At 37.5% G+C, this 12,238-nt stretch overlaps 1 protein-coding gene across 1 annotated transcript; it reads left to right on the forward strand.

The window, feature by feature from the left end:
• Window positions 1-567: 567 nt before the first annotated feature.
• Window positions 568-11,038, forward strand: LOC309654072 (protein transport protein Sec31A-like; the record flags this gene model as incomplete). Its single annotated transcript, XM_082478715.1, has 6 exons — window positions 568-1,064; window positions 2,577-2,635; window positions 4,137-4,400; window positions 6,770-6,889; window positions 9,317-9,388; window positions 10,862-11,038. Exons 1-6 carry the CDS (start codon window positions 1,037-1,039, stop codon window positions 11,036-11,038), a joined length of 720 nt encoding a protein of 239 aa, XP_082334841.1. The 5' UTR covers window positions 568-1,036.
• Window positions 11,039-12,238: the final 1,200 nt, after the last annotated feature.

The following is a 12,238-nucleotide window of genomic DNA, read 5'->3' on the forward strand; positions in this document are numbered from 1 at the left end:
GGGCCTGGACCAATCCTGAACATCCGACAATTTTGGAATTGCTGTATTAGTTCTCAGCCTTCTTTCCTCTTGTCCACTGCCAGAAACTTCAGTTCTTTTAAGAGAAGTAGTGATTTCTGGAAGATTTGTGCTAAACAGTCTGCAAATCTGTATATTCTTATAGAGAAGACCATATGAGATGGTTACATATTTACTGGGCCTGTTCCCATTTATGCTCATATTCATGTTGTGACCCCAGAAATTACAGTTCCTCCAGAATGCAGATCCTTGGGGCCTCCCAAATCCAGCAGTAAAGTAGCACCTCCTTGTTAAGATCGTCTAAAATGCTTATTATCTTTAACAATGTAGTGTTAAAGTCTGCACGACAATGCAGAAATCCTCCCATTTCTCTTTAAAACCCTACTACTTAAAGAGGATTTAGACCAGCAGCATTGGCATTGCCTGGGAGCTGGCTGAAGCAATAGAATCTCAGGCCCTACGCTATACCTAGTGAATTAGAATCTGCATTTTTGCAAGATCTTCAACGATTTGGATTCACAGCTTTAAAAAATACTAAAATGGACACAGTTATAATATGTTAGGAAGTGCTCTCATGAATGAATTAGCTTTGCCCACAAACTGATTACTTTCTTAATTAGATAGAAGCCATTTCACGTGACTTGATTAAAAAGTAAGTTTTATTCCCTTATAAAATTAGTTTGTTCTTTCTTGGGGTTGATGGAGGGAGGAGAAACAATTATAAAATGAGTAGAGTTTACAGTTTGCAGGGCAGAAATAGAGACACAGATGTAGAGAACAAACGTATGGACACCAAGGGGGGAAAGTGGTGGGGGGGAGGTGGTGGTGTGATGAACTGGGAGATTGGGATTGACATGTATACACTAATATGTATAAAATGGATAGTTAATAAGAACCTGCTGTATAAAAAAATAAATAAAATTCAAAAATTCAAAAAAAAAATGAGTAGAGTTTAGAATATCTTTGATGATAATACTGTTTAAGTGACTTTTACATTTTGTCTACAGAAAATCAGTCTATGCAAGACCAGGCATCTATGTTGGAAGGTGAATTAGTTACAAAATATATCTTTGGAAATCTTTGAATCACTGACTATAATTAATGAATGGATATTCACAATTATGCATGTGAACTTTAAAGCCGATAATACCCTAAATCTGATCAGTTCTTAATGGAATCAAATCTTAGAACTGACTGAATTAACATAGTGACACAAATGATCTTGAATCATAAAAGTTGTCTATTTTATATAGACTGAAAGACAAGGCTATACCAAGATTGTCTTAGATATAAGAAAGATTAGAAGGTGATGGGAGAGGTTTGAATGATTAGTCTGTGTATAATGAGAACTTTAAGAATTTGTTAAGCAAATAGCAGCATGTGGTTTAATATTTTGTGATTAGCTCTTGAATGTTTTGAGGCTCATTTGGCGTTCTGTCTCCTAGTCACCTTGTAGAAAATTAATTCTACTTTTAAAATCAAGGCAAATGAGTGCATGCTGGTTAGGAGAAGATCTTGTTTTTACAAAATTTCTATGACATTATGTTCTTTGGTTTGCTAAGCAATTTTGTTGTGATTTAATATCGTAGATATCAATAAAACAAGCAAAAGTAAAATATTGAAAGAATGTTTATTGAAAGAAGAAGAATTTTTTGCTTTTACATATACACATACACAAAACTTAATAAGATGTAAAATGATTATATTTTGATTTAGTAATTATCTTATCTCTGGCATGTTTTATTCCATTTTTCTTTAAAGATACAGGCATTCAATAAAGATGTTTTAAAAAATTTTTTTTAAAGATACAGGCATTAAGTACCTTAATGAGTTCTGCTACTCATATTCATTTCTCACTTTGAGATGACAGGTTTTGGGAGATTTGAGGGGGGAGGAAATTTCCTAAAGGTGACAGTAGTTTAATTTTATATTTGCTGCCAGCGTGGAAATTTTTTTTTTGGGGGGGGAGGGGTGTATTAAAAAAAAAATCTTACCACAGATATTTGAATGCCTTTTTCTACTTTATAGGTTGTTCTTAACGCAAAGGTGATAAGAACATACTGGTGTTGCGTAGTTGGGCTCTGTTTTTTTAACAGTGTTTCTACCATGTGGATGATTTGGGTATGCTGAATTGCTCTCTGGGGAAATAGAAGATTGCCACTTTTATTCTTTTTTTGTGTGTTGAATATATCAGAAGCCTTTTTTTTTTAGCAGACTCAGGGGATTTATTTTTTCTTTCTTAGGAGAGAATTGTTTGAAGGTTATATACCAATATAGACATAAAAACTTCACTATCCTTAAATTTAGTACAACTCTTTCACTTTAAAAGGAAATAATGTCAAGATATGCTGCTTTCTAAGCCAAGGCCCTGTGATTATTAGAGGTAATGAGTTTGAGAGTCCAGGGCTACATAGTGATCCCAGCAGCTCAGCTGGTAAAACTTCTGTGACAGTTATCTCAGGGTGAAAGTAAAATTTGAAGATATTATATGATGGATACAATTTAGTTTTCTTCTTTTCAGGATTCTAAAGGAAAATGCCCTCTATTATCTGTTATAGGTTCTCAGAATGGTTGGAATGATCCTCCAGCTTTGAACAGAGTACCCAAGAAGAAGAAGGTACTAGAAAAAGATGTCTATTCAGTTGCCTACAGGTGTCCTGTCAATCATGTAGCCACCTGAAGCACACCACACTTCACTGTTCCTTTAAAGGCAAAGCTGACTGACTAATATACTTAATATGTGTATTTCAACTTACATCTTCTAATCCATGAAGGGAAGGAAGGAAAGTACAAAATAGTATGGTGGTATGAATTAAACCCTTTTTAAAAAGCAAGATGTAAATTCCCAGCAGATCTTTTTCAAAGAGTAGGAAACAAAATTTCATGCTTCTCAAATGGTTTTTTTTTAGGAGTTACTTTGGTTTTGGGTTCTAACAGTAATCATGAATTTGTAATTATATTTTGGACTATTTTTGTCTATCACATACAATATGAAAAGAAATAGCCTTGTAGCTGAGCATCATTTAGATGTTAATAACTGTTGAGAGCTGTTAGAGCATAACTTAAGATTCTTCTTTCCTTCTTTTACCCCAAGCCTTTTTATTTTTTTTTACTCCTAGTGATTTCTGTCCCCCAAGTATAGTAATGAGAGGCCAGAATGTAAAATTGGGAGATACTAAATGACGAAAGCCCCCCCAAAATTAGGTCAATGATAATCAGAAATTTAATCTACTGCTTTGAGTGTGATTGATCACTAAGTAGGTATCACTTAATGATCTGGGAAAAAGGTATTACATCTGATCACGTGACACACACAAACACATATTTGGCATATCTGATCCCAGTATGGCTAGATATAATTCTCCAGACTTTGACATCCTCTTTCAAAAACACCATGGTTTTGGCCCGTTATGGGATAAGTGTGGAAGGTAAAGGGGAAACAAAGGTCCAGGTTTGAGCTCCCAGCCCTCTTAGCTAGATTACCTTTACTTTTATGTTTTTCTCTAGAATTCTGCATAAAATTTCATTTTAAAAAGTATTCTACTGTTATTAAAAAAATTTTTTTAACCATGGAATAGTCTAACTCCCTTACTTATTTTTTTAAATTTTTTTATTGAAGTGTAGTTGATTTACAGTGTTGTGTTAATTACTGCTGAACAGCAAAGTGATTCAGTTATACATGTATGTTTGTATACATTCTTTTTTAAATATGTTCTTTTCCATTATGGTTTATCATAGGATACAGAATATAATTCTCTGTGCTGTACAGTAGGACCTTGTTGTTTATCCATTCTATACATAAAGGCTTACATCTGCTAACCCCACCCTCCCATTCCAACTCTCCCCCAACCCCCTTGGCAACCACCAGTCTGTTCTCTATGTCCCTGATTCTATTTCTGTTTCATAGATAGGTTCATCTGTGTCATATTTTAGATTCCACATATAAGGGATACCATATGGTATTTGTCTTTCTCTTTCTGACTTACTTCACTTAGTGTGATAATCTCTAGGTCCATCCACGTTGCTACAAATGGCTAACTCCCTTATTTAAAGCTGAGGAGATGTTGTCATCATACCGTTTTCTCCTTACTCTTGGTGCCTTTTATTTCTTTTAAAAGATGCCTGAGAACTTTACGCCTCCTGTTCCCATCACATCACCAATCATGAACCCCTTGGGTGACCCCCAGTCACAGATGCTGCAGCAACAGCCTTCAGCTCCAGCACCAATATCAAGCCAAGCTTCCTTCCCGCAGCCACACCTTCCAGGTGGCCAGCCCTTCCACGGCATACAGCAACCCCTCAGTCAACCAGGCATGCCTCCGTCTTTTTCAAAGCCCAATATTGAAGGTGCCCCTGGGGCTCCTATTGGAAATACCATGCAGGTAACAGTAAATCTGTGGAAGTGGGAGATGGCTCTATTTCGGTATGTTTTCTTAACGTTTTAACTTTTATGGTTATACCTTTATTATTACCTCAATTTGATTTCAATTTAGACAACTTAAAAATAACTTTTTTTTTAAGATTGTTCATGTATGTATATTATTTTTCAATGACGAGGCCATATACAAACTTTCTAGAAGGAGCTTATGTATTTACTAGTATACGTTAACAGTAACTTGGCAATTACAGTGTTTCATCTGATCTAATCAGTAGCCACAATTTAAGAGCAGTTGAATCCATATTTGCATCCAAGGTTGCTAAGCAGAAGCTGTTTCCAAAGGTTTTTTCCTTTAAAATAGAAAATAAAAATGTAATGAGTTATATATTTTCTTGTGTATGTGTAAGAGCTAATAATATAGCCATATCTTTAGATGGAGATATAGATTTGTGCTTGCTTTTCACATACAAACAGCTAGTTGGCAGGGCTCTAGATGCTGAAAAATCTATCATATTTCCATATAACTGACTTAGACATACAAAGAGAAACATTTTGATCTATTCATGAAAAGTAAAGTCACAGCTCAACATAAGATGAAATCAATTCCTGCCCAAGTATAAAACTAGCTCTTCTGTCTGTTACTGTCTTTGACTCTCTGAAGTCAAATTTGTAAAGATTATATCTCTACCACAAGACTATGTTTTGCTGTTAAGAGATTTCTGCCTAAGGAACTTCTAAACATTAACAGTTGCATTATGAAAACAAGTGTTTTGATGGAGATGGGAGGACCTTCTTCTTTCCACGAGAATATATAAAATTACAAAGACGCACTGTTAATTTTGTATAATTACACGTCTGTGGTGTTTGTGAAGCCGTCCACTTTTGTTTAGAGCTGGGTGCTCAAGCTGCGCTCATCTGGGCCAGAACCCCAGTTACCGCTGAAAGGGAGAGCTGCACGGAGGCGTGTGTTCAGCCAGGCCCTAGTGTCCAGCTTCCTCTCCACCTGGATGTCTCTGAGGCACCTCACACTTAACATATCCAGAATCTAACTCATCGTCTTCCTCCCAAACCTAGTCGTCTTTTGGTGTGTCCTGTTTCAGCGAATGGCACCATAACCCTTCCTATTTAATCCAGCCAAAAACCTGGGCATCATCTTTATATTCTTTTTCCTTTAACCTGTTTTTCAGAGCTATCCCCGAGTCTTGTTGATATTACTTTAAAATCTCTCTCAAATCCCTTCTCTACATTTCCAGTCTAGTCCATGCTACCTTCGTCTCCAGTCTTAAGCAGTGCAGGAGCCTCTAGTTGGTCTGCCAGCATCTACTTTGACTCATCTCTTATCTGGTCTTATCTCCTCATTGCTTAAAACGTTACAGCCTCCCATTGTTCCCAGGATAAAGACCAAAGTATTTCACATTGTCTGGAATCGCTCAGCTCACACTCCTCCTTGCTCGCTCTCTCTGCTCCAGCTACAGTGACCCCCTTTCAGTCCCTTGTATCATGATCCTGACTGTGTACACGTTCTTCTGTCTGGAATGCATTTCCTCCCCCATTTAACTGGTTAACTCCTACTTACCCTTCTGATATAACTTCCTTCAAGAGCCTTCCCCTCAGTTAAATCCCAATTATATTGTCTGTTGGTTCCAGTGATGTTAACTTAATCACAGTTGCTATTTTACATACATTTATGACATTTTAAAACTTTCTCTTCCATCAGCCTGTAAACTCCCTGTGGGATGAGATCATTTCCGTATTGGCTCACCAATACCTAGCCAATGCCTAATACAGAATTGCCTAATGTTTTCTATGAATGAACTAATCAGTCAAAACTTTAAACACTTACACATTCCTTCTTTGTTTTCCCATCTGTACATTCAGTAAGATCATGGTCTCTTCTATCCTCACCGTTGGTGTAATCTTGCAGTTTGATAATAGCCCAGCTAACACCCTCCAAGAGTAAACCAAAGAATAGAAGAACGTCAGGATAAACAAAAATGAGCCAACAAGCAAAGCAAGCAGCCACTCCAACCAGCCAACTTTGTAAGTGCCTTGTTCTTTTCATTTCCTACTGGCACAGGTCTCCTTCCCATCAGTTATATGAAATAGTGATCAATGTATGTTCCATAATTAATCAGATACTTTATATCCATCCTATTTTTGAAAATAGAAGCTGTAGAAAGAGTACCTGTATCTTCTACTGAATATCTGATTTTTATGTTTGCTTATCCCAAGTGATTTCACATGTTAATTTTTCATTTGATTTTGAAGAGCCTACCTACAAGGTCCTTGGTTTCTCTTTATCACAGATTCAGGGCTTTGTGTATAGGTAACTTCTGGTCATTTCTAGTCATTTTATGGTATTATTTATTCCAGCATGTGCAGTCTTTGCCAACAGAAAAAATTACCAAGAAACCGATTCCAGATGAACACCTCATTCTAAAGACCACATTTGAGGATCTTATTCAGCGCTGCCTCTCTTCAGCCACAGATCCTGTATGTATTTTTTATTTTGCTTAATTAAAAGAATCCCTTATGGAGCGCTTCTATAATGATTGCTTAAAGTCTTACAAGATGTATTTTGAAAGTTTATGCAAAAGTAGTAAAGCTAGCACTTATATATAGTTTGCTGTACATATAAAAACACATTCAACTGCTTTTTACATATAACTTTAATCCTTAAAACAACCTCATGGTAGGTAGGTTTGTCATATTTATTTACAGAGGAGGAAATTAAGGCAAAAAGCAGTTACGTAATAATTAAGGCAGAGCCAGTATTCGAACCTAGTCTGGCTCCAGAATTCATGCTTTCCACCACTATGCGGCACTGAGTCTCATCGGCAAACCTTATGCCTAGCACAAAAATACAACAGAACGGTGAAACTCAGATTTGGGGTTTCTTTCTGAGCTTACATCAAAGCTTTTAAAAGTAGATAGACAATCTTTAACTTTGCTAAGACCTTAAAAATAGTTCAGTGCTTTAGATATTGGAGTCATATTCATAGTCAAAGTAACTGATTTTACTCAGTTTATTAGAGGATGACTGTATTGGCAACAACAAAAATTCCACAAAGCCAGTTTTGTTTTAGATGAAATTTCACTTTCTGCCAACAAACATTGAATATGTTTATTTAGTCACTGGCCAGTTGTCTGCTTGAAAAACAGCTTCTGGAATTTGTTGTTTCATCAAACATTGAGTATTAATATGTGCAGCCTTCTGCCAGTCTTTTGGAAAGCAATTCTCTGCACTGAAAGTGTCAGGAAAGCAGAGGCAGGGGAAAGGTAACATAAACCTTAGCGCCTGGCATTCTGGGAGCGATGGAAAGACGAAGCTAGGAACAGAGAACAGGTGAAGCTGTTAAACAGGTAAGTGTACAGTGTCTCCTAGGCAGACAGGTCCTTATCATACAAATTGGAGGAATCCTAATAAAAATGTGGGAAAGCTCCAGTCTTCCTTCAGGCATGAGTTAATGTAAATAGAGGTTGGGAGGACACCTCGTACATGGCCTAGCTTAGGAAATTTGTGTTGAGCTTCCCCTCCTCCAGGTCACCCTATCACCTTCCTTCTGGTGACCCAGCACCCCTGGGCAGAAGAGAAAGACAAACTGTTCCTGTCACTAGTTGGGGAGGAAGTTCAAATACCGCCCAGGACTCCTGCTGGTAGCTACGTGGGATTAACTTTGAACCCTCCACAAAAGTCCATCTTAATCAATACTTGACATCATTTTTATAGTATGGCTTTATTCTTATTTCCACTTCAGTTATGTCCAAACAGCACAACGTAATTGTGCAGCACAGCTTAGTTTGTAAGGTTATCCTCGATGGCGTCACCTCTTCCGCACTCCTCTTCTGACACACTGACATTCCCTCCTCAGACATACCAAGCACGTGTCAGCATCAGAGACTTTGTACCTGTGGCTCCTTCTGCCTGGAACTCTTCCCCACAGAGCTGCATAGCTCTTGCTCACTTGTTCCTGGTGTCTGCTCAGATGTCCCATTAGCCGTCAGGACTTTTTTACCACGTCATACTGCCAACACTGCTGACCCCCTTACCCTGTTAACTTTTCTTCATGGCACTCATCACCATCTGACATACAATATATTGTTTATTTAGTATCCTTTCCCCACCCAATAGAATATGAGATCCATGAGACACAACACTGTCCCAGCATGGCGTGTAGTAGTCACTCAGTAAATATTGAAAAGCAGTGTCACTTTTAAGGCTGTTGCATAATGTAGATATGAAGTTAATCACAGTATAATTTTAAACCTTTACTTTTAGGATAGTTTTCTCTCACTATACTCACAGTACTAGGATGAGGGTAGGAGGACTCCTTAATTTAAGAACTCATTTTAACACTTCCCTCTTAATAATCTTAAGCCACCAAAAGATAATTTTCTCCTTTTTTTGGTGTTTTAAAGGCCCAGAATAAGACAGGATTAAATGTACCAAATGTGACTGAGCGTATAAGTAGTACTTTGAGATTCCACAGTTCACCTGTATGTTTGCCTTCTAGCGCCCATCATGTTCATTTTATTTAATTTACAGTAACTGTTAGACCTTCCTTTCTGTAGTACACTGACCCCTTGCTGCCTCCAGGTGGCCCTTCGCGTTGCCTGTGCACACAGTGTAGATGGGCACTCACTCACCTCACGTGAGCCGCAGTCCCCGTGAAATCAGCCAGTGCTCCACTTTGCACCCTAGGAGGAAGGCTCTCACTTTCTTGCCCTCCCTGCCTTAATAGATACTGATCTCTGTTCTAATAATCTGTTCAAGTTCCTCGGTCTTAGCTATCTCCATTTCTTTATAAAATGAAGCTGTCCAACATCATGACTGTAAGGTTTAGTGAAATGACGTAAGGCAAGTTCTTGGGATAAAAGTTATTGTTCATACATAACATACCTGTTTTTTCTCTCCTGCAGCAAACCAAGAGGAAGCTAGATGATGCCAGCAAACGTTTGGAGTTTCTGTATGATAAACTTAGGGAACAGACAGTAAGTTTGTGGGGAAAAGAAGGATTTATGATAATCATTTATTCCTGGTTGCTAGTAAAATAAGTGTCTCATCAGCACTTGCATGTAATATATAGTATGCTTGGGGGCAAAATGATCGTGACAGTTCATAGAGTGGACTTCTCTCTGTCTAAATCTTTCATTTCAGTCACCGGGGAAAAGGGGATAGGGCAGTGTGTGTGTGTGTGTGTGTGTGTGTGTGTGTGTGTGAGAGAGGGAGAGAGAGAGATTAAGAGGGAGAGAGAATTTTTAACCTTTTTTATGACAAAGAGCAGATATACAAACTGGCTTGTACTGGTCCTACAGTAACTGGCCTTCTATTCATTTTTATATGTCCCTTGAATTAAGAAATCAGAGAGTGGGCAGATACTCTGTTTTCCAGAGACCAAATCTGTAATCTCTTTCGTAGTCTAAGACTCTGATCCTTTTCTTTTAGAATAGCTATTACACAAAGGCAAAGCCAAAGGTAGCCACAAATTGAGCAGATCAATGTGTATAACTATGAAGATGATCGGCAGTAAGGAGTAAATGCCCTGTGTGTTCTGTTCTCTTGTCCCTCCCAACCTCTCCATTCCTTTCTAGAATTGTTGTGTTTTATTAATGAAAGCACTAGTAGAGAAAAAAAGAATTGGGACTTTTTCACATTTTTGCATTTTAGCATTTCTCTTCCCCATTCCCCATATCAATGCCATCAGCTAAAAATAACCATTTGTCTCCTGAGAACCAAACCAGAGAAAGTTGATATAACAGTGGAAGTGGTGTGGCCCATGGACTGATCCAAAATAAAGTCTTCTCTGGAAAGTATGGACATGTATGCCAAGTAATGACATGGGGGGGAAAAAAACTAGAGGTCTTATGATTTTCAGAGATGACAGGATTATGAAAAGCAGTTAAGAGCTGGCAAATTGAGTACATGATGAGGACTGTTGCCCTCCTAATGGCAGTGGACCAGAAGTGCAAGGTTTTTATTGTCCGCAAGGTTTTAGAGTAAATTGGGCCCCTACTTCGAGATGTCATGATTAAGAATCGTGAAACACCTTCATGTACATAGGAAAACTTTTAAAAAGTGTGAGACAGTTATCTAAAATAATTTAGTTATTTAAAATATTTAAGTTATCTAAAATAAAATAATAAGAAAGCTCTTAAGTGGAGAGAGACATTAACATTTCAACTTGGGGAAGGAAATCTGGCTTTTCTGTAAGAAAATACCTGGCTTATCATACATGTATAATTCGTAAGTAATTCCTTACGTAATCATTTTGTCATGGTTCTATTTTATAACTTAAGTGTTGGTTGTTCCGAGAATCTTTCTAGAAATGCTCACCAGTTTATACATTTTTGAAATAATGTTTATTTCAAGCTCCTCTTAAATATCAGGGTTTAATGTTTATAGAGGGTCTCATGGAAAATTCTTCCTTAATTTAATTCTCTCTCTCAATTCCACCTTTACTTCAGCTTTCACCAACAATCATCAATGGTTTACACAACATCGCAAGGAGCATTGAGACTCGAAACTACTCAGAAGGATTGACCATCCATACCCACACAGTCAGCACCAGCAACTTCAGTGAGACCTCTGCTTTCATGCCAGTTCAAGTGGTTCTCACCCAGGCCAATAAGCTGGGCGTCTAAAGGATGGCTTCACTCTCAGCCACTATTGCCGTTTTTCCAAAGAAACATGTTTTAAAAAACGATAAGATGTGGACCAGTCCTCCTTAGCATGTTTCCATAGCAGCCACTCAAGAACATTTACATTGTTTCTGCAGATATACTCACCTTAGACCTGCTCAAAACCCTGGTGCTTTCTTTTGTTGTAATCTTTTATTGCCTGTGATGATTTTCCTATTCTGCAAATAATGTATTTCCTGGATTACACATACTATGCTTTCCTGAAGTATTCTGATAAAATATGGTTTTTGAAACCTCAGGTTTACTTTTTGGAGAAGGAGCCTTTGGTAATGTGTAAAGCAGAGCTGCAACTAAATTTCTTTCATGTCCTCCTTACTTCCTCCGTGTCAATCAGATTAAAGTGTGTAATCCTATTTATGTGTATGTAGTCTTTTTTTGAAACGGCTACTCACAGTTTAGTTTAATCTTTATTTTTTGTGGCTTTGGCTTCACTTTGGTCCTGAACAAATAACTAAATCTAGAGGCTGCTACATAGATTTTAGCAAATATTAATGAAAAGTGGGATCACTAGTTTTAAGTATCTATAGGAAAAGATTGAGCATTTTCATTCTGTAGGATGCATTGAACTTTTTTCTATTAATGTTTTCAATATTCTGTTTGAGTTTTAAGATTGAATTGTCTCCATTTTATATTTAGAAACTTATTCATCCATTTTTTAAAAGTTACCTATTTCTCTGAGGTACTTAAGTTCAGAAAGAAAGCTTTAACTTCTGTCAGCCTCCTGAATCGACATATTTTCAGACAGTATTTTCATCAAATGATTTTATTGTAATCTGTCTGAAGAACAGTGTGGTAAACAAAAGATAATGGTCCCCATAGAATCTTGAGGAGAATTAGATACTAATAATTTTCGTTGTTTAAGCAATTTTACCTAAGTGAGTTGGAAAAGCAGAAGATAAAAAGTGTGACTACTGTGAAGACAGGTGCTGTTTCAAGGACTAAGTGCAGCTCATCAGGCATTTTGCAGCCTAAGTGACATAGTTTGCAAGACCCTCTTAATTTCCTTTGCTGGGATTCCCTGCTCACCAAATAAAACCCCTCTTTTAAAAGTAAAAATAGGGACTTCCCTGGTGGCGAAGGGGTTAAGAATCCACCTGCCAATGCAGGGGACACAGGTTTGAGCCGTGGTCCGCGAAGATCCCA

This window comes from Balaenoptera physalus (assembly GCF_965194825.1).
Source record: "Balaenoptera physalus genome assembly, contig: HAP1_SCAFFOLD_1872, whole genome shotgun sequence".
Lineage (NCBI taxonomy): Eukaryota > Metazoa > Chordata > Mammalia > Artiodactyla > Balaenopteridae > Balaenoptera > Balaenoptera physalus.